Source organism: Hemitrygon akajei, chromosome 14, assembly GCF_048418815.1.
Source record: "Hemitrygon akajei chromosome 14, sHemAka1.3, whole genome shotgun sequence".
Classification (NCBI taxonomy): Eukaryota; Metazoa; Chordata; class Chondrichthyes; order Myliobatiformes; family Dasyatidae; genus Hemitrygon; species Hemitrygon akajei.
Genome location: NC_133137.1, coordinates 55,460,885 through 55,484,145, shown reverse-complemented (window position 1 = coordinate 55,484,145; position 23,261 = coordinate 55,460,885). Strand labels below are relative to the sequence as shown.

At 39.8% G+C, this 23,261-nt stretch overlaps 1 protein-coding gene across 8 annotated transcripts in view; it reads right to left on the bottom strand.

Moving 5' to 3' along the window:
- LOC140738596 (ATP-binding cassette sub-family C member 9-like) overlaps window positions 1-23,261 on the bottom strand; it is a 188,490-nt gene that overhangs the window by 66,151 nt on the left and 99,078 nt on the right. For 7 of the 8 annotated variants that reach the window (XR_012101405.1, XR_012101406.1, XM_073066119.1 and 4 more), the window contains exons 15-24: window positions 22,562-22,672; window positions 21,740-21,812; window positions 19,293-19,398; window positions 18,010-18,048; window positions 17,169-17,207; window positions 15,224-15,322; window positions 13,157-13,241; window positions 12,624-12,704; window positions 4,248-4,385; window positions 1,576-1,701 (exon numbers count right to left, since the gene is read on the bottom strand). Coding sequence is in view for 6 of the 8 variants with exons in the window: in XM_073066119.1 (XP_072922220.1) it covers window positions 1,576-1,701; window positions 4,248-4,385; window positions 12,624-12,704; window positions 13,157-13,241; window positions 15,224-15,322; window positions 17,169-17,207; window positions 18,010-18,048; window positions 19,293-19,398; window positions 21,740-21,812; window positions 22,562-22,672 (897 nt within the window). In the remaining 2 variants the exon portion in view is untranslated. The remainder of the gene's footprint in view (window positions 1-1,575; window positions 1,702-4,247; window positions 4,386-12,623; window positions 12,705-13,156; window positions 13,242-15,223; window positions 15,323-17,168; window positions 17,208-18,009; window positions 18,049-19,292; window positions 19,399-21,739; window positions 21,813-22,561; window positions 22,673-23,261) is intronic. The other variant, XM_073066116.1, reaches the window with a different exon arrangement.

Sequence of the window (23,261 nt, the reverse complement as noted above, 5' to 3'; positions counted from 1 at the left end):
GGGTCTTGCCCAGTTTGATACTGTCTGGCCCACGTTGCAGATCCAGACATGAATGATTTCACCCATCAACCAAGGTCAGTGTGGCTTCCTTTGAGCACCTGACCATCTGCTGTCTTGGATGTGGACGTTATGGTAACACATCCATACTGTGCAGAGTCTTCTTCACAAAAGCACTTCAGCTGCAGACTTCCTCTCGAGGCTTGGATGCTCTGTAACTCGATATGTCAGCAGAAATGTGTAAAGAGACTCAGCCAATGCTCCTTCCCCTCTTGATTTCAGAAGTGATTGTTTGAAGGTATCCACTGTTGGGCAGTGGATAATAAGAGGTGAGCAGATGTGGATAATTTCACCATTCTGGCAGAATACAGCAAACTGCCGTGAACTGAATTGGGTACCATTGTCAGAAACAAACATTTCTGGCATCCCAAAGGGGCTGAAGATTTCCAGCAGATGTTGAATGGTAGGATCTGTCTTTGTTGACCTCTGGCTATTTGGAATAGGCGTCAGTCAGGGCTATGCCACTGTAACACCCACGGTTCTTGATTTCAAAATCATATCTGTACTTGATGTCAAAATCATAGGCTAATAACATCATTGCCCACTTTTGAAGATATTTAGCACTATACATTAGGATGCCTTTCCCGAAGATAGACAGCAGGGTTCTATCTCCTGGTAAAGTCAACTTTGAATGTGACCATTAAACTCCTTGTAGATTTTGATGGCTTTTGAAACTGCTTGCCCTTGTGTTTCACTGGCATTGAAGACGCTGAAGAATAGCAAAAGCCTTCTTTGTGACCATGGCATGGACATTTGCTGCCAATGTGGTTCTTTTATTGGCAGTTTCATGGATTTTTAGCCTGGACCACAATTGCAAAACCAGACTCTGCTACAAATAAAGAAACATAATTTGATTATAAAGTGTAGCAGTTAGTGCAATATGTTATTGAGTAAGACAGTGGTTCAATTTACACCGCCATCTGTAAGGTGTTTATACATTCTCCCATAATGGTCTGGGTTTCCTCCAGGTGCTCCGGTTTCCTCCCACATTCCAAAAGAAAAAAATTATGATTAGTGGATTGAAGACTTGTACGTTGGCACTGGAAGTGTGCCAACATACACTGACTTGATTTGATGCAAATGACGCATATCGCTGTATGTTTCAAAATAAACTAATCTTTAACTCCCACATAATGTAATCTAGTCTCACCCTAACAAGGGAATTTCCTTTGCTCCTCCAATACCTTCTCTCACCTTGTCATCTAAACTAACTTCTTTTTCCTGAACGGTTTAAACTTCAAACATTATTTCTGTTTATCTCTCCACAGAAGTTATTTGCAGCATTTTCTGTTTCTATTACACATTCACCATGCCTTGCTGCTTTGCTTGGGCTTATGAAGGGCCTTTGTTGGGCCTTGAGAAGGAGAGGAGTTAAATCCAGAAATGAGAGGCATGCTGCTGCCTTGTATTTTTCTCTCAGTTACAGTTAACAGAAAATAAATCTTAGCAATCAAACTTAGAAGTTGTTCATCCGAGAGGCTGGTTGCATGTGGTGCTTCCCGGAGGTTCACATATTACCTTCTCAAATTCCTGATCCTGTCGATTCATAAGGGTTTTCCATTGCTCATACAGTTCTACGTCATGGTGCTGAAAATCCTTCAAGGTGCCTTCTCTAATGATGGTTCCATCTTTCATAGCAATTATCTGGATGATAAAAGAAATGGCAGCCTCTTAGCCAAGCTGAAATTCATCTACTATTCTTTGAGAGTCACAGGCTTGAAAGATAGGTTACATCATGCTATGAATGTTATGTCATATGTACCAAGATACAGTGAAGTGTCTTTGAAAATCTGCTGTATGTGTCGGTAGACCTACCCCAAGAGGGTGATGCTGAAAGTGATTTGTAATGCACAAAGCTGTAAACAGTTCACAAAGGCAAATAGGGATGAGCAATAAATGCTGGTCTTCCAAGTGAAACTAGAACCCCAGAGACATATTTTTTAAAAGCCATTGAAATTTCATAGATAGGTACAGAAAATAAATCAGAAAGGCCTCTGGAATACTAAGTTTTATTTCTAGAGGTCAAGAAGATTCAAATTGTGAAAATGGTGGGTTACAAACTCATTCAATGAATTGTGCAGGGATAAATCTGGTGAATACAGACTAGTCAATTTAGCCTTAATAGTGGGGAGATTTCAAAACAACAATCAAAGACAGAAATAGCAGTCTTCTGGATTCATGGATTGGTTAGAGAAAGCTAATGTGAATTTGATGAAAGCTAGTGTGGACTGATGAAGGGTCTTGGGCCAAAATGTGGACTGTACTCTTTGCCATAGATGCTGCCTGGCCTGCTGAGTTCCGAAGCATCTTGAATGTGTTACCTTGATTTCCAACATCTGCAGATTTTCTCTTATTTGTGAATTTGTAAATGACTAAACATTTCCAGAGTCTGCTACCCTATATTCTGCATTCTCTTTTCTTTTTACCACCATATACTGTCCTGAGATGTCAGGATAGAACATTGTGACATATACAAATTTGATCATAAATTTAATTTGAACATTTACTACATCAGAGCTCTTACGCATGATATGAACTGCCTGAGCGACACACAAACAGAAGATGTTCACTGTATGACAGTACATTTGACAATAGTAAGACAATTCCAATTTTGATCAAGTACCAAGGTTGTATATTTGGGTATTTGAAGAAGTGTCAAATGTAACAATCACCACCATCATCAAATTTGGAACAAATGGTATAAAAGAGAAAATTAGATAAGTAACAATATTAATGTTGCAAGATTGTTTAGTACACTGGGAAAATAAACTCTGGCAAGTAAGAGATGCAGGAAACTGGCCTAATGAGTAACTAGAATGTGATTTAAACATAGATCAAGGCCATTACAAGTTCCTGCAGGTTAACTCAAGTAACCTCCTGTGCAATGAGTGAACTCCAGGCCATCTTCTGTGTCTTGGACAACCAGAGGTGCAGAAAGTGTCATCAGCTGGAGGAGTTCTAAGTTTTGGAACTTGAGTAACAGTTGATGTCACCCCAGTATATCCATGAAGTGAGTGTTTTATGGATAGTACATTTCAGGATACAGTGCAAAAAAAATGCAGGCAGAGGGGCAACGGGGGACTGGCACACAGACAAGAAAAAGGAGCAGGCAGGCAGTACAGGAGACTCCCAGGGGCATTCTGTGCTTAAACCAGTGTTCAGTTCTGGGCACAGCTAGCAGAGAGATTTTTCCAGGGAGAGATTCTCCCTAGTGTGCAACCAGGGCCAATTCTATAGTGTCATTCATGCTCAGCTTGAAAGAGTGACAGGATAATGATAGACAGAACACTGAAACCACATTCTTGAACTCTTGATTTTGTCTCTTCTATTTCTTTTCAAGGATCAACTTTATTTACCATATACATTTACATGTACTCAAAATTTGCTATGGTGTGTTGGTCAGGATGCAAAATGCAACAAAATAACAGCACCATTCATCAATTAAAAAGAATTATGTAAAAAGTATAGCATTACGTATAAATAAATATAGAAAAAAGGCTAATAAATTTAGAGGTTAAAGGACAAATATGGAATAAATGAGCATAAATAAATAAATGCCAGCATGTATTTACAATGTAAACAGTATTATAATAAGGGGTTTAAATTGTCTACAGTGCAGTACAGTTACAGAGTTAGAGATAGATGGGGATGGGCAAGGGGATATTTGCTCTATAATACTTTGCAACTTTCCATTGTCTTTTGCAACTGTCACTGTATTTCCTGTATTTATAATCACCATGTAGATGATATACTCTGTGAACTTCCTGCTAACAAGGAATTTCATTACAGCATGGTGTATACGAGATTAAACTAACGTCAATCTGAATCAGACATGTTTCCAGGATGCTGTTTGGCAGGATCAGGATCCTGGCTCCAAGATCCCTGTGCCAGGGTTAAGGGTATCATTGAGTATTTGGCAAAATGTTCTGGGCCAGGATGGGGTGGATGTAAATTGTTAGAGGACGTGGTCCATGCAGTATTGTTGTCAGTGATATAAAGACAACAAGAAGCTCCACAGGCAGATTTGAAGGGATTAAGATAGAAATTAAGGAAGACCAGAAAGGCGGTAATAAAATGCATGCAGGCTGCAGCTTGCTGACGTCACACTACATGGATGATACAAAATCAAGATCTACATCAAGGTGTCAACTGCATGACATGAGTCTGAATTGCTCAGTGTTCTTGCTTACCCAGTCAGCATGTGTCAGATACTGCAGCTTATGTGTCACCAGAGCTACAGTCCGCTTGTCTTCTCGGAGGAACTTGACGATTCCTTCCTGCATCAGGTGATCACTGAGGTGAATATCCAGGGCAGAGAATGGATCGTCCTGGTGGGGGTGAAACAATGGGGCACTTGTGCATTTACAGAAATAAACCAGTGCTTTAGCCCTATGTTCAAACGTTTCTTAATTAGTGACTGTAGTGTGAAAGCATTTCATTTAGTTGTCCAAGGGTCGATAACTCTGATGTGACATAAGCTAGAAAATTCACCCCATGATCTCCTGTACCTAACTCTTCTGCTGCCATATCTTTGCCATTGATCTCCTGGCCCCTCAGAGTCATATCTTCATCAAAACCCACTGAATAACTGTGAAACAAAACCCACTGAATAGCTGTGAAACAAAATTTTCTTCCCCCATCTCCAGTTACTGTACATTCTATATTACCTCATGATCTGTGCCATAGGCAATGTCAAGGAGAGTTACCTTTGATTCCTAAAGGCGTAAGTGCATAGAATATAGAACAGGAATAGTTAGTTCAGCCGACAACGTCTAAGCCAACCATAATGCCAATTTGAACTAAATTCAGCTACCTGCACATGGTCTGTATCCCTCCAATCTCTGCCTGTTAATGCTTCTCAGGTGTTGCTACCATATCTGCTTCACTGCCTCACCTGTAGGTATTTCAGATGCCTACTAATCTCTGCTTCACAAATCTTCCATAAACTTACCTCCCCATCTTAAATCTACCCCATCCCAAATATCTGACATTGTCACCTTGCGAAAAAAACCCTATCTATGCCCCTCATAATTACATATATTTCTCAGGTGTTCCCTCACCCTCTGATGCTCCAGAGAAAACAATCCTGATTTATCCAAATTTTCCTTATAGCTAATACTCTCTAATCCAGATAACATCCTGGTGAATCTCTATTCCACCCTCTCCAAAGCCTTCACATTCTATAATGCAGTGACCAGAAATGCGCACTTTACTCCTGACCAAAGTTTTAAAGTTTCCAACTATTATAGTCAATTCCCTGACCAATAAATGCAAGTATACTGCATGCTTTCTTTACTGGAACTCCTTGTGTTGTCTCTTTCAGATAGGTATGGACTTGCAACCCAAGATACCTCTCACTGCACATCACTAAGAGTACTGCCACTTACTGTCTACTTTCTTCTTACATTTGATCTCCTAAAGCGTAACACCTCACACTTGTCCAGATTAAATTCCATCTGCCATTTCTCCACCCATCTCCAACCGATCTATTACTTCTGTACTCTTTGACAATGCTCCTCGCCATCCACAACTCCACCAAATCTTACGTCAGCTGCAAACTTGCAGATCAGACTATCGCTATTTTTGATTTGGGGGGAGGTTGACACGATAGTGTAGCCGTTAGTGCAATGCTTCATAGCGCCAGCAATCATGATTGGGGTTCAATTCCCAATGCTGTCTTTAAGGAGTTTGTATGTTCTTCCTGTGCCATGTGGATCTCCTCCAGGTCCTTCTGTTTCTTCCTACATTCCAAATACATACAGGTTAGGGTTATCAAGTAGAGGGCATGCTACTTTAGGGCAGGAAGCATGGTGACACCTGCAGGCTCTCCACAGACTGTGCTGACAGCTGATACAAACAATGCACCAAAGAGTCTCGGCCTGAAACATTGACTGTACTTTTTCCATAGATGCTGCCTGCCTACTGAGTTCCGTCAGCATTTTGTGTGTGTTGCTTGCATTTCACTGTATGTTTCGATTTTTTGTTGTACAAGTCACAAACTTTAAAAAAAATCTAATTCCTGGTCACAGACCTCCAGTCAGAATAACAACATTCCGGAACAACCCTCTATCTTCTACGGCCAAGCTAATTTGAATCCAATTTACCAACTCTCCATGGATCCCATGCACTTTAAATTTCTGGATCAGCTGACTATGAGGAACTTTATCAAATGCTTTACTCAAGTCCATATAGACAACAACCATTGCACTACCCTGATCAAAGTACTGGAGTAGGTGGAGAGGAGGATGTTATCAGGACTATAAATGAACAGCTCTAAGGTTGGAAACTTTGAGATTGTTTTCCCTTGGACAAGGACTAGTGGAGAGATGTCTGACTTGTGTGAAGTTTGAAGGATCAAGACAGAATAGATATGAAGTACCGGTTTTCATGAGCGGAAGCCAAAACAAGGGGCCATAGATTTAAAATAATTGTAAGGATTAGAGAGGGAATGAGGGTAAAGGGTGGGAGAGGTCTGGTACTCAGTGCCTGAAAGAGTGGTATTGGCACACACATAACATTTAAATAGTATTTCATGTGTACTTGAAGAACAATGGCTTGCACAGATCTGGACCAAGTGTTGGAAGGATCGATTTAGATGGAGGTTTCTTTTGTAACCAGCATGAACAACACAAATTGAAGGGATTCCTTCCATATCCGGGATAGTTTGGGAGAGTTGGCTTACTTAAATACTCAAAGGCACAAGAACTGAGAGGCAACACAAGGTAAACTTGTGGATTCGATCCAGAATGGGGAGGATTAATCACTCAGGTTGATTTTAGCTATTCTGCATTTTAACCCCCATTTATCCACAGGCTGTGGCTGCTTACTTTGGAATGTGAGGCCTAGAAGAGTATAAATAGAGTGGATTAATTTCTCTTAGTAGCTGGGTCAAAAAGCCAAGAAGCCTAAAGTAATCCATTGAAGGATTAGAAGGGAGAAGAAAGAACAACTGTCTCCTCATTCCCTGTGAGTAGCATGGTCTAGAACTTATGGCCTCACAGAGCAGCACAGGCAGAGTCTCATCATATTTATCAAGTGTTTAGATAGACACTCAGTGGCCACTTTATTAGGTATGCCTGCTCATTAATGCAAATATACATTCAGCCAATCATGTGGCAGCAAGTCGATGCATAAAAGCTTTCAGACATGGTCAAGAGGTTCAGTTGTTGTTCAAACCAAACATCAGAATTGGATAAGAAGTCATAGAAACAAAGTTGGTGCCAGATGGGGTGGTTTGAGTATCTCAGATCTCCTAATGATTTTCCTGCACAACAGTGTCTAGAGTTTACAGAGAATGGTGTGCTAATCATATGGATATAGTGAATGGCAGTTCTGTGGGCAAAAACACCTTATCAATGAGAGAGCGCAGAGAAAATGGCCAGCTGGTTCAAGCTGCCAGGAAGGTGACAGAAACTTAAATAACCACACATAACAACAGTGGTGTGCAGAAGGGCATCTCTGAATGCACAGCATGTCAAATCTTGAAGTGGATGGGCTACAGCAGGTGGCACCTAATAAAGTGCCACTGAGCTGAATACTTGAGGGGCCATGATCAAGAGTGGCCACTTAATTAGGTAGCACCTACTGTAGCCCATCCACCAAGATCTGACACGTTATGCATTCATTGATGCCAGGTGTGGTGTTGGAAGGTGAGCTTAAACTGGGAATGATTCACATTCCACCACAAATGAATACAACCCAAGCAAATTCAGCCCATTAGCTCAATATCATTGTGGTAGCAAACTCACTACTACAGCAATCTTGTTCTTTAGTTAATTCAAGAATCCAGTGAAGATCAGCAGTTTAGAAATAGAAGTGTTGTTAGTTAGCAAAGGAATATCACGAACAAATTTCATTTCATTTTAAACGCTTGTAAAATACTCATTAAGTACAGTTAGTTTACATAACATAAGACATTAAACAGAAGTAGAATTACAGGAAATGTTAACTATTCATTAACTTGGAATTGTGGAGAGGATGTTTCCAGTAGCATGGTAGTCAGGGACCAGAGGACATAGCCTCAGGAAATCCCTTTAGCACAGAGTTGAGGAGGAATTTCTTTATAGCAAGAGAATTGTGAATCTGTGGAATTCGTTGCCACAGATAGCTGTGGAGACCAAGTCATTGGTATATTTAAAGCAGAGGTTAACAGGTTCTTAATTAAGCACACGTGATTCTGCAGATGTTAGAAGTCCAGAGTAACACACACGAAATGCTGCCGAGCTGCTGATCTCCTTCAGCATTTTGTATGTGCTTTGTTTAGTCAGGGCATCAAAGGCTACGGGGAGAAGGTAGGAGAATGGGGTTGAGAGGGATAATAGATCAGCCATGGTGAAATAGTAGAACAGACTCAATGGGCCAAGTAGCCCAATTCTGCTGCAATGTTGGGGGATTGTAATATACAGCTAAATGTGGAAAATCAAGTTGGTGCTGGATCCCAGGAGAATGCCTACAAGGTGGCTTGTGGTTGAGCTCACTAGGAAAAGGCAATTCTGGATTGGATATTGTGAAATGAAGCAGATTTTATCAGGGAGCTTAAGGAAAAGGAACCTTTATGAGTCAAAAATAATATGACAGATTTTACCCTGCAGTTTGAGATGAAGCTAAAATCAGATGTACTACTATTACAGTGGAGTAAAAGGAACTACAGAGTCTTGAGGGAAGAGCTGACCAAAGTTGATTAGAAAGTTGATTTGCAGGGATGACTAGAGCAGCAATGGCTGGTGTTTCTGGGAGAACTTTAGAAGACACAGGACTGATTCATCCCAAAGAAGAAGCGTGCTAAAGGGATGATGAGGCAACCAAGACTCATAAGGGTAATCAAAGACAGCATAAAAGCAAAAGAGAAGGCATACAATATAGCAAAAATTAGTTGGAAGCTAGAGGATTGGGAACCTTGAAAACCAACAGAAGGTAATTACAACTGCAATAAGGAGAGAAAAGTTGAAATATTAAGGTTAGCTGACCAATAACATAAAAGAGGACACCAAAATCTTTTTCAGATATATAAAAAGTAAAGGAGAGGTAAGAGTAGATATCAGACCACTGGAAAATAATGGTGGAGAAGTAGTAATGGAATGAAGAAATGGCAGACAACTGACTAAATATTAAGCATCACTCTTCACTGTGGAAGCGAGCAGCAGTATGTCAGAACTTTGAGAGTGTCAGGACAGAGTGCAGTTACTATTATTAAGGAGAAGATACTTGGAAAGTTTAAAGATCTGAAGGTAGACAAGTCACCTCGACCAGATGGCCTATAGCCTGGGGGTATATGCAAATATTAGCATTCATTTCAGGAGGAATAGAATAGAATATAAAATTCTGAGACTTTATAAGGCATTGATAAATCCACATATGGAGTATTGTGAGCAGTATTGTGAATTTGTGGAATTCATTGCTGAAGACTGCTGTGGAGGCCAAGTCATTGGGTACATTCAAAGCAGTGGCTGGTAGGTTCTTGATTAGCAAGGTTGTCAATGGTTACAGGGAGAAAGCATGAAAATGGGGCTGGGAGGGAAAATAAATCAGCCATGGAACGGTGGAGCAGTTTTGATGAACTGAACAGCCTACGTCTGCTCCTACATCTTATGGTCTAAAAAATATCACTGTTGCCTGTACCAGTTCTTCTTTTTCTCTGCAATGCTCCAAGATTTTCCTTTCTAATACCAAATTCCTTTTTCCAATGCTCCTGGTGCATTCAAGATCATAACGGTTTTTCTTAAAAATAAATACCAAAGAATTCATTTCTGGAGCTTGATCAGGTGAAATATTCCACTGTTCAAAGTGAGACAAGAATTTTTCTCCCTGGAGAACTGTTCAACTCCCATCTCTTAAACTGCATAACTGATGATCCCAAGTTCCTATTCTCTCAGCTGTGGCATAAAGATATTCCAGCAGTTATAAATGTTGATCAAAAAGCACAATGCTTAATAATAGCACTGAAATGGCACAAATAATTTAAAAAGTAGGTTTCTGGAAACTTGCTCTATTTACATTGGTTCCATGTATAATTAAGTGGAACTGGGACAATAACTGGTAGCAGGGAGGAACAATACATAGGCTCTTGTACAGGCTGTGTGTCTGATACTCCCAGTGTTGCATTGCTGAAAAGACAAGAATCATCACAATATTGATTCAACAGCAAACATTTTCAATCATTATGAAGCACTTCGAGTTTATAAAAAGTTTTGTCCAAGTACAATTTATTGTTCTCTTAGGAATACACACACAGGATGTAAATTTCATGAAAATTAACTTTTTGCAGCAGTATCACAGTACAGGATGAAGACAAGCATAACATACATCTGTGCAAAATTTGCAATAAAGTAAACATAATGACACTAGAGATTGAGACAAAGAACAGAAATATTGTTTATTATACAATTTTAGCTACTTCAGGGGATGGCAGTAAGACATGACTTCATCGCATACAACCCACTTCAGGAAAATTCTTTGTATCCTTTGTCCCAGCACAATCTCAAACCAATCAGAGCAATCAAGAGAATAACAACACAACCAATACCAGGAAGTGCTGGCAATGGATTAAACATGAAGAAATGGTGGAACCCAATTCTTTCACCGCAGCACTAATATGATGAACAACCTGATGACAAGCAAAAGTGAGGCAGCAGAAATAACAGCTGAAAGTCCTCGGAGGCACAGCTGTGAAAAGAGTTGCCAGAGACATTGCTCTCTCAAACAGAGGTGTGCTAGGTAGCTTTCCTAGGAGGGAGTGCTAGAAAGGGATTACTGAGAAAGGACTCAGAGGTCCTTCCTTAGAAGATAATGCTTATACGGAATGAGCAGCCAGAGGAAGTGGTACAATGACATCTTCTTTTAAAAGGAATTTGGCAGGCCATAGACTCATAGAACAATGCAGCATGGATACAGGACCTTCAGTTCAACCTGTCCACCTAGCTAGTCCCAATTTCCTGCATTTAGCTCATACCCCCTAATCCTCACACCTCCACATACCCATCTAAGTGCTTCTTAAATTATACTATTATGCCTGCCTCAATCATTTCCTCTGACAGCTCATTCTATATACTCACCACCCACTGGGTGAAAAATGTCTCCCAAGTCCTTTTAAACCTTTTCCCTTTCACCCTAAACATATGTCCCCCTAGTGTTGGACTCCCCAACCCTGGGGAAAAGTCCATTACTGTCCACTTTATCTATACCTCTCATAATTTAAACTCCTCTATGAGGTCACCCCTCATTCTCCATGTCAGGAAAAGTAGAGGAAGCTTGACCCAAATGGAGAGCAGCGGAGATGATTTAGTAGTGTGCAATCACTTTAATAATAAACTGCAAAATAGCAATTCATGAAGACAAAACAAGAGAGAGTGAATACTTGACATGGTGAGGCACAACTGGTTGAGGTTGGCTGGTTCAATGAGTGAACAACAATTGTGGATGAGAGCTGGGTTTAAAATAGGCTGCAGCTAATGCGTTAGAAACAAGTGGCAGGTGACTCCTGTTAACTGGGTGGAGACTGGGAAGTGCCTGCCAGCTGGTGTTCCAAAGACCTAGACTTGCCAACCTCTCTCCACAACTCTGGCCCTCTAGTTCTGACAACATCCTGATAAATCTTTTTTGCACTCTTTCAGGTTACCCACATTTTCCCTATAACGCAGTGACCAAAACTGCACACAATACTCCAATTGTGGCCTCACCAACAACTTATACAACTGCAACATATTGCTCTAGCTCCTATAGTCAATGCCCCGTAATGAAGGCCAAAGTGCTAAACAGCTTTTTCACCACTCTGCATAGTCGTGTGGCTGCTTTCAACAAGCTAGGCACTCCTCTCCTAGGTCCCTCTGTTCCATTGCATCCCCAATCCCAATCATTCATATTGCAAGCCTTATGCTTACTGACTTTCTTACATTCATCTGTTTGATATCTACTTGCCACTCTTTGACCCACTTCTCAGTAATCAAGATAAAGATCCCCTGCAATCTACAATAAACATCTTCACTAACTCTGCCTCGTCTGAAAACTTACTGGCTAAGTCTCTACATTCTCATCCAAATCACTTATAACAACTCATGAGGATCCCAACACCAATCCCGGCAGCATATCACTAGTCATTGACTTCAATTCCAAGAAAGAACCTTCAACCACCACCCTCTGCTGTCTACCTCTGAGCCAATTTTGAATCCACATAACTAGCGCTATGGAACCTAACCTTCCAGACCAGCCTGACACAAGGGACCATCTTGAAAGCTTTGCTGAAGTCTGTATAAACAACATCACTTCCTTAGGTACATGGATCTGAATGGTTTAGAAGGCTTAGAAGGATATGGGTCAACCAGAAGAAAATGGGATTAGCTTGGATGGGCATCTGGTTGGCAAGGGCAGGTGGAATTAAAGGGTTTGTTTCCATGCTATATGACTCAATACCCCATCCATTACGAACAACACAGTTGACAGATTAAAGTGTTAGGCAGATGTTAATAAGGATGGAGCAGTGAACATTCTGGTTCATTTTATTTTCATCAACAAAGCAGCTGCAATTGGCTACAAACAGATAATGTTCATTGCAAGATGTGTTGGATTCTTACCAGGAACACTGTACCAGTGTCTTGATACAAAGCTCGAGCTACAGAGATTCTCTGCCTCTGACCTCCGCTCAGGTTAATCCCCTAGAGTAATAAGGTAACATGATTAGCAGACATGAAATTTTAAAAATCCTTCATACACTAACCAGTCCATAACAACCATAGTGCCCACCCAGCCAGTCACAATTTTAAAAACATCTTCTCATATAACCATGTAACAACTACAGCATGGAAACAGGCCATCTCGGCCCTTCTAGTCCATGCCGAACACTTACTCTCACCTAGTCCCACCGACCCGCACTCAGCCCATAACCCTCTATTCCTTTCCTTATCACCTTAACAATGCAGCTTGGATGATATGGCAGAAACTCAGTGGTGTGACAAACAGGTCACCCTGCACCACTTGATTTATGATGGCCATAACATTCCACCCACATGTGAAATCAGAACTGCACTGAGTGAGAAAAGCATTCCAGTCTGAATCAAATTTACAAGGTGAACGGCATGGTGAAGATCATACATTTCCCTATATTTACCCTCTCTCCAATTTCAGTTTGGTCTCCAAATGGCAACAGATCAATGTCAGGCTGAAGTGAACAGGCATCAATGACCGCTTTGTACCTGAGAGGGCGAGAAATGAGAGGTGTGACTGCATTAAGACAATTCAGCAGCAATAGTGCCCGCCACTGTTCAAGGGACATGCAGGTTCAAAGGGGGCTGGAAAACTTGGCTCTTACAAACTTTATGCTAGGATGGCAAAATACGATCATCACAGCAGGAAAGAGAAAAAGTAAATAGTTAATGAAACAGGAAGGTGTCATAACATTAGCAAAGCTAGATGTACAATACTGTGCAAAAGTCTCCAGCACATACTGTAAAGAGAAGATGCTTTCAAAATAATGAAATGAATATCAATATATCAAAAATTCACTATAAAGAGCAGTAAACAGTAAAAACTAAATCAAATCAATATTTGGTGTGACCACCCTTTGTCTTTGAAACTGTATTAATACTCTTAAGTGCACTAGCGTGCAGTTTTATAAAAAAAAACCTGTTAGTAGGATCTTCCAAGCATCTTGGAGAACTTGCCACCATTCTTCAGCAGACTTTGACCATCTCGCTTGCTTCTGTCTCTCCCAGATAGCCCTGATGATGTTGAGATCAGGGCTCTGTGGAGGCCATACCATCTGAAACCAAAATAACCTAGGGTGCCTAATACATTTGCACAGTACTGTCGCTTGTAATAATAACATTGGAATTGGTTTATTGCTGCCATATGTCTCAAGGTACAGTGAAAAATTTTCCTTGCATATTGTTTATAAAGATCAGATCATTATTCAGTGAGGTAGAACTGGATAAAACAATAATAGAATGCCAAATAAATTGCAGCGTAGATAACAATAAGGTACAAGATCATAATTAGGCAGATTGTGAGGTCAAGATTTAAGGGTCCATCTTACCTCAATTAATGTTTCTAAGTCCCTTAACAGTGACAAATTACCCAAAACCATCAAGATGTACAAGGCAAACTCAATGGACCATGGTCTTTGTCAATCTAGGAATTCTAGGTTCCTTGTGAAAATAATTCTATGATCTATGATAATGATCTCAGGAAAGCAGCCAACATAATCAAGGACCATTCCCAACTTGGTCATTCTCACTTCTCCCTTCTCCATTCAGACAAAAAATATGAAGGTTTCAGAACAAGTATTACCATGCTCAAGGACAGCTTCTACCCTGCTGTTATCAGACTCCTGATTCAATCTCTCATACGATAAACATAAACCCTTGATCTCAGCTTACATCACCTTATTTGTCTACCAGCACTGCCTTTTCTCTATAACTATTGCTATATCCTACATTGGGTTTTTTTCTTTTACTTCCTCAAAGTACTAATGTTTGGAGTGATCTGTTTGGATGGTATGCAAAGAAAAAAAATTCACTGGATCTCAGTACGTATGACAATAATCAACCAATTTCCAAAACCGTTGGTCCATTAGTTCTGGTGAAAAGTATTTGCATCTTTACCTAATACCTTGTTAAAGCTCAGACACCATTAATTTACATCAACCAATCCCTCTTGCAGTTTACATTAATCATTAGATAACTTCACATTTTCTCTCTGTTTTCTTTATTTTTCTTGAAATTAATTTGATGCTAATGGATCCTATTCACTTGCCCATCATTCCTCCTGTTCATTGATTAAGGAGAATGATGACTGGGCAGACCTGACTGAAATACAATGAGAGATGAACAGCGAGTTATAGAGTACAATTTTTGTTGGTTGTTTTAAGATTCAAGATGGTTTACTGTCATTCTTCAGGAAAATAAAATGATTGTTACTCCGGATCTGATTCAGCATGAAAAAACACAATAAGCATAAAAACACAAATATAAATATGTACAATTAGCTTATATACAGTATATAGACAGATTGTATGTATATAAAGTGATGCTAGGTACAGGAGTGTCTGTACATTAGATGTCTCTGACAGGGAATAATGAAGTCGTGGTGGTGGGGGGGTTAACGGGTGGACGTGTTGGAGTTTAAAGAGACCCACTGTAAGAGTTTCAGTTCCATTTCTATGAACAGGAACAATTACCTTTGTTTAATAAAAGGACTCCCAAACGTAATGTTTTCTTCCACCGTTGTATTTAATAGCCAAGGCTTCTGAGCAGAGTAAGCAACAGAATTTCGTGTTCTGCTTGAGATAAAGTTAAAGGCAGTTAAGGAGATGAATTTCACCTTTATTGAAAACAGAAAACATTAAGCATTTAGGAGCTCAGGGCCTTGATTCAGAGCAATCATGAGCAAGACACACTCTTTTCTGACACAAAATACTTAGTTCACATTGTACAGCATACTCAAATGCTAAAGGACAGACACAGCAATTTAAAAAAAAAGAGCCAAGCACAGCACCTATATAAAGTGTTTCCTTTCTTGGGTTCTATTCTTTACTGTTAATGTTCCCCCTTTGTTGTTCACCCAAGTCAGATTTGGCTTAATTTTCCTTTCTCTAAATGATTCTGTTTGTTCATTGTTCAGTTCCCTGCTTTATGTGTGGCAAACCCGGGAGTAAAAAAATGTATCCTGTTCGCAAAGCTCACTGGTTTTCCTGTCAATGAAAGTTGCAATGTAGGCTAACAAGACCAGAAATAATGAATTAAAAGCGTGGATAGCTTCTGGAGGAATAAATTGAAAACTGGAGGTGATAAATTGGTCAGAAACTTGTCGACAATATTGTATACATTTCTAAACTCCAGTTATAATGCTAGGGAATCAAGTGCAACAGAAATTTATGCAAAGAGGTTGAAACATACAACTAAGATTGATGAATTGTGGCTCTTTAGTCTGGCACAGGGGTTCCCAAACTTTTTTTAAGCCATGGACCAATACCATTAAGCAAGGGGTCAATGGACTGCAGGTTGGGAATCCCTGGATAGGACAAAGCTAACCTATTGGAACGTTTATGAAGGTGTCAGTCACTAGTCTAGTGAATGACAGTGGGCCTTGCACAGCTTCTGGTTTGTAATGTTATAGGAAGGATAAGTGTTGGCTGGTAATGGGCATCTAATACTTGGAGAAAGACGAAATTGATCAGACTTAAATTAGCTTTATTTGTCACATGTACTTTAAAATATACAGTGAAATGTGCAATTTGCATTAATTCAAATCAGCAAGGACTGTGCTGGGCAGCCCACAGTCGAATACCCTCACTCGGAAGTATCTACAAGAGGTGTGTCTGCCACTCGATGAGCTACAGATTATTCATCCCCTTGATTATGAAGTGTTGCTATGTGCCCTTCAGGGCTAGCCCGCCTGTTACCTACTGATATTCAAACATTTGCACTGGGAATTTTGATGGACATTTCAATTGTGAACCCAATCCCTGACAAAGTGGAGTCCTGACTCTTGGGAGATAACAGGCATAGAATTCTCTCAAAGCACACCATCCATTGTATAAACACAAGAGATTCTGCAGATGCTGGAAATCCAGAGTAACACACACAAAATGCTGGAGGAGCTCAATGTGTCAGGCAACATCTATGAAGAGGAATAAGGGTCTCCACCTGAAACTTCCAACCATCCATTGTATTCTAGGTTCGAAGCTCACATTTGTCCGAAATATGAAATTCGCTCAAGCGTACCATTAGTTCTGTAGATTAGCCTCTCATCATCTATGCCCTTTGTGCTTGACCTTAAGGATTTGTACTGCCAAGCCAAGAACAGGAAGAGCCCAACATCATCGCTATTATTTCAGATAGGACCAAGTGTGACTACAAATGACCAGCATCACATGCAGTGAGAATGGACAGAGCCCTCCCATTGGAGCCATTGGCAGGAGCTTTGACAGAATTAATGAAATATCAGCTAAGCAGGAGAAAGCAATGCTGAGGAGACTAGAGAAGAACTAATACATGGAATAGGATTGTTTAGTTCCAAGTGTAAAAAGCATTACCACTGGTGTGATGGTTATCAGGATGAAGTATCACTAGAAAAATAATACAGCACACAATTAGTTATGGGTAAAGAATAAGAAAGAGTACCTCCCAGTCGCCTCCAACACAGGCTCAACCTCATGTGCACTGCAATTTACGGTAAAACCAAGTTAGCGACAAAAATGTGTTTGAGGCAATAGGTTACTCACTTAGAATTTATTTCACAGCCTAGAGCTTCTCTTTTTTTTAAATTTTGCAGATAGATCTTATTTTCTTCCCATTACCCAAAAGCTGCTCAAAAGTTAATCAGGGAACAAAAGAGAGGGACAGGGAAAAAAACAAATTCTTCTGTAGTGAGCTATAATGCTTTGTGAATAGTTAATCCAGAGTTTATCAGCAAGAGGATGCTATGTCCTTGTATGAAGGAATCTAACAAACTATGAGCTTGATTATTCAAAAGTAGTGTTAGGAAACTCATGAAAAGATTTGTGCAAACTTGAAACTTCCTTGTCTGTTGGAGCTGGTGCCCGATTGAAATTGGATCGATACACTTTTGCAGGATGGAATTTGAACCACAATAGGTAAATGAAGCCTCACAAGGGAGGAGCTGCAGTTTTAACCTCAGAAGGGAAGTCTGTAATCACCTCCCTTGCACAAATGGGTGCAAAATCCTAAAGGGGTGAAGATGAAGGTCAAGAAGACCAATATATTTTGATCTGGGTCAGAATTTTAGATATCTATGGAGATAAGGCTATGGTACGAAGGGATCAGGAAGGGGCAGAGTTATAGAACACAACAGGTGAGAAAAGAAAACATCCAAAGGGAAAAATAAATTCCTAATATGGCAGTGTGCATTCCTCTTCCTCAAAGCAGAAAATTTCAATCCCAAAAACAAAGATTCCACTCATAGATGTAGACCGAAACACACATATAAAGTACTTCAAAATACCTCCATGATGTTTCCTGGTTCATCTCATTTTCAGGTTCCCTAAAGTTTGTGCCAAAAAAAAAATCACCATTGTCAGGATTAGTGAGCATTACAAACTGCAGGTTCCATTGTATCAGCGATCACTTAACACAAGAAGAGTGTTCATTTACCAACAGAGCTTCTGTAGAGTTTGTCTGTAAGATGGTGCCTTCAGGAAGAAAATCAGCACAACCATACCAGAATTAGGTCAATATCAAAGGAATTTTTTTCCAAGTACATTTATATCACCGTATACTACCCTGAGATTCATCTTCTTGCAACCATTTACAGGAAAGTAAAGAAATTCAATAGAATTTATGAAAAAAACTATGCATGAACTAAGGCTGGTGAACACAATGTGCAAAAGAAAGCACATCATGCAAATAAAAAAAATAAAACTGAGAATATTAGAATAATATAGAATTCAAAAGGCTAAATTATAATGTTAACTACCTTCATGGATGTGACAACATAACCATTCATATCTATCACTTTCTCTTTATGTCACTGTTAATCGTGTATGATAATTCATTAAGCCTCCACTTCAAAAAAAAAGACTTCACTTCTCAGAATAAATATGACTTAAATTTATATGGTGTCTGTGACTAAGTAAAAAATCACAAGGAACTATAAAGAATGTGATTCAGATGGAAATGAACATTTAGTCAGAGAAGATTAAGTCTGGTGATGATCAAATGTTTGGTTGGGAAGATAGGTTTCAAAATACAACTCCTCTGACATGTTGTTTTGTATCCCTCATCAGTTCAGGCATCCAATTAATAATAGTGTGGGACAGCTTACAGGCCAGATCAGGTGGGTGAGCTGGATAGTTTCCCTGAACTAGCATAGTTATGGCATTGCTGGCTGTTTTCAATGGTCATTATCTCAGGCACTAGACCATAAATCAAAAACATTGTCTAGTTCACTTTCAGAACTTGGGACTGGACTCATGACACACGAGTTTCAAAGTCACCAGCTGTACCCCATCAAGGTTGGATCAGATGAACAAGTTTATCCTCAATGGTTCCACGAAATGTGCACAGAGAGTAGCATATGTGAACAGTATTCTGTTTCCAAAATATGGCCCTGTACATGCCATTAAATTGAATTTAAGAATTTGATGTAGCTAAATGTGTGCGTTTTACTGAGCACTAATAACAAAGGATTTCTAACTAAAAATTTGGCACATAGGGTTCCGTATCTCTTTATTTCACTGCAATAAATTTTAACAATATATTTTCCTTCAACATTACATTTTTACTTACTTGCTCCAGTATACGTTGCCAGAAACTTTCTGCATCTCTCCAAGTGTTGCCAGGAGAAGGGAAGATTTCCCACATCCCACCTGCCCTACTATCATTGTCAGCTGGCCTGGAAATAAACACCAAATACAGATCAATATTTTGTCAGTTTGATATCAGGTAATCTCTTGACTAAATTTCCTAGTAATTTTTTTCACTACTTCGGTTTAGACAATGTGAGAACGTGATCAAAAATAATCAAAAATCACGACTTCCAGTCAAGATGGCAATGCTCCCATGGTTGACATCTTCTGGATATACCACAAAACTATATATTTCACTTCTTTTATGTCTTTTACGTCTGTTTTTCATCTTGAACATGTTTCTGAAACTGTTGGTGCCTGTGATTTGTAGCTTGGTGATTGTTTGGGTGACCCAGTGCTTTGCTGTTTCTGGGAGGATTCCAGCAGGCAGGGAGTGTGAGCCTCATGCTGTTTGACTACATTTTGCCAATTAAAGTTTCCATTGTTTGCTGATTAGAGCAACGAGGGAGATTGAAATATTGGGGCGAATGCAGAAGGTGACCTTTCTGATCGCTCTGCTGCTGGAAAGGGGAGCCTATGCGGCCTTCCGCTGTGCCCAAGCTTTTCTGCATTTTCGATATGGATATGGATAATGGAATTTTTTTCAATCTTACAGTTTTTTTCCTATTCTGTGTTCTCGCCCACTCTTTCTCTTTTTTGTGCGGGGAGGGGGGATTTGGGGGTTGGTGTTCTTGTGTTATTTTGTGAGGGGGAGGGGGTTCTGCGGGGTTCGATGTTGCATTTTTTTGTTCGTTTTTCTGTGCCGGGAGAGGTAGATTTGAAGGCCAATGTTCTCTTTGCATTTTATGCAGAGAGGAGCAGGCTTGGGGGGAGTGCCGATGATCTTGTTGAGTTTTTGATTGATTTTTTGAGCAGGGAGGGGGTATTTTTGGGCAGATGTTCATTTGCATTTCATGTGGGGGTCCAGTTTGAGGGTGGATGATCGAATGGCTGTTCATTTTTTCTTGGTTTCATGGCTATCCAGAGAAGAAAAATCTCAGAGTTGTATACTTTGCTAATAAATGAACATTTCAACCAAAATGATTTCCTTATATACTGTTGCTGAGACTGGAACCACAAAATCTAAGGAGAGAAGGTGGCTGCTTCATCCATCCTAGTTGATCCACGATTCAAAGCGCTAATGGATGATCCATGTGCCAAATTCTACTTCCTTCATATCAAGTTATCAAATACGTATCAGCCTCAGGTTTAATATTAACAAGTGATTTTATTTACCATTTGTGTAATTGAGTTCCGAAGAGTTTTCATTCTCTGTTCATACAGCTTGTTCCTAACTTTACTTCTGAAAGTCTCGTCAAGATTAGTTTGTTATGCACCGAACCAGATTTTAAAAATTAAGGCGTCAAAGCCAAAAGGTGGAAGGTGAACCGGTGTTCAGCTCACTGCTCCAGGTCAGGCAGGATCCCCCACCTGAGACCGTCCTGCCTGCCTGCATCTGATCCATCTCCCTCTTTTCTCGTTATTATCAACGGGTGTGAGGTGCAGGATTCTTTCCTGGCTGCACTCGCCTCAGTGCTGAACTGGCTCGGTGGCTGTCCACTCACTTTCAGGGACTCTGTAGTCCATGTTCTCTATATTAGTTATTTACTTTTTATTGTTTGCATGATTTGTTCCTTTTTCCTGCAAATTTGGCATTTGACTGTTTTTGTTGTGTGGGGCTTTTCACGGATTCTATTGTGTTTCTTTGTTTTGTGGCTGCCTGCAGGAAGATGTATCTCAAGGTTGTATATGGTATGTACTTTGACAATAAATGTACTTTGAAATTTGAAGTTAGAGAAATCGATGTTCATGCCGTCAGGTTGGAGGCTACCAAGGTGGCATTCTATCCAGTTGGAGTGGCCAATAAAAATTTGGTTCATTCCGCACCCTTGGTGAAGTAGGAATCGAAGTAGGGCATGGTGATCCCAGGTTTTACACGTCATCTAAATCAGCCCGCAGTAGATTTTAAACAGTAGGATTCAATCAACAAAATTGGCCCATTCACATCCTTGTATGTTCTAATACAGGTTCTCCCCCTCTTACAAACAGATGATTTATACAGTTTGAGCAGCTGAGGAACTGGTGAGAGGGATTTGCCAGCTGTCGTGTGCCTGCCAACATGTTCTACCACATATGAACTTGATTCTGAAAGACTCAAGAGAAATTTGAATGGCTGAGTTAAATATCCTGGTTTAATGACACACTGCCTTTGGTTTACCTATGATTTTATTTAAATATATTGCTGGGTTACTACATCTCTGATTTGCAAGCTATTTGGATTTTGAACAGTTCTCTGTTGTAACATAGGGAGGACCTATAAATTCATTCAGTTGTTAGTAATTTGAATATTTTACCAAAGGTTCAATAAATGTGAATTACATGTATTACCTGTTGGAATTCTTATACTGATATCTGAAAGAGTTACCACACCACTACTCCAAGAAAAGGATCCATGGGTGACCTGTAATTTTAAAATTAAATTAGAGTGAGATATTATTTCACATTGGAAGCAGCAACTACATTACAAAGAGTTTTTGCATTTTAAAATCTAACAGGTTTAGCTTAGGAATTATAGAATCAAAGAATGTTGCAACACAAAGGTCATCATCTTTGGTGGAAATTCTCAACTAATCCCCCTCCCTAATACTTTTGACATTGGTCAATTTATCCAACTCTTTTTAGAATATTGTGACTGCCCCTGTTTGTACACCATTTCAAAAAGCAATCCAGTGGTTCTGCAAATATAGCCTAGTCTGTGTAAAAAAAAATGGTTATTTTGACAATCCACTAATGCCTTTTTTCCTCCATTAAAGACACCTCTACCAAATCTCCATTCGGCCTGTGTTGTAGACTGCTTCTCTAGTCTAGGCATGCAACTGAGATCCCTTGTTGATGGTGCAATTAGTAGCTATTGAAAAATCAGGATTTCTTTGTTTGGTATGCAATTTAAAATTAACAAAGCAAATAGCACTGAATGTACATTACATCCAAGAATTTTACATTGTTTGAATTAAAATTTTATTATTGCGATTAAAGGCCGGATATGAATGCCTCTGTCCTAATTGTGGGAAAGACATGTCCTGCCTCCCTTATAATTCCCGAGGCACAGTGGGGACTGCCCATGCATTTTTATTCCTGTCTGCACAGATAAGCAGTGATTAGTTGCGTGAGAACCACTGATTTAAGATAGGAAACAATTATGTTAATCACCTTGACCAACACATCTTCAGTATCCCTGGACCGAAAGTATCTCCTCTGTGGCTGCTCATATCCTTCCAGATTCCCTTTCAGGGCCTGTCTTCTGTGAAAAGCCTTGGTGTGCTGTAACAAAAGAAAACTTTTACAATCAAACCCACTCAATGCCGACTGAGTTCAACTTTTACTTGCATCCCATTGTGGAATCTCCAACTTTATCTCAATTATTGTCTCCTTCCCAGTCACCACACACACGCAGTATCAATCCAAATCCTTGTCATATCTATGCAACCCTATTTTCTTTGGGAGGAGATTGTGAGCACAAGGGGGATTTGGGTAAAGTGGGAAATACAAATATTAACGCTCTGGTTACCTTGTTCTAACTTAATGAACCTGAGATGGGGAGTTGAGCATCAGCAGAACAGAATTTTAAATACAACAGGCTTATCCATCATGTTTAAGCATCTTGGTTCACATTCCTCTATTAGCCCTTGGAAAGAATCAGCCTAGCCTCCTGAGTTATTTTTCCCCCCAGGTTTCTGACTTACTTAAGATTTCCAGCTTCTGCATTTTATTTTTGATTTTCATCCTTCGGTATCTCCTCCACTGAACTCTATCCCTCCTCAGAACAACCTTTCTGATCTTTCCTCATCTATGCATCCTTTCATCAGTGTAGATTGGCTAATCCATTCTCCATCACTCTGGCAATGAGAGA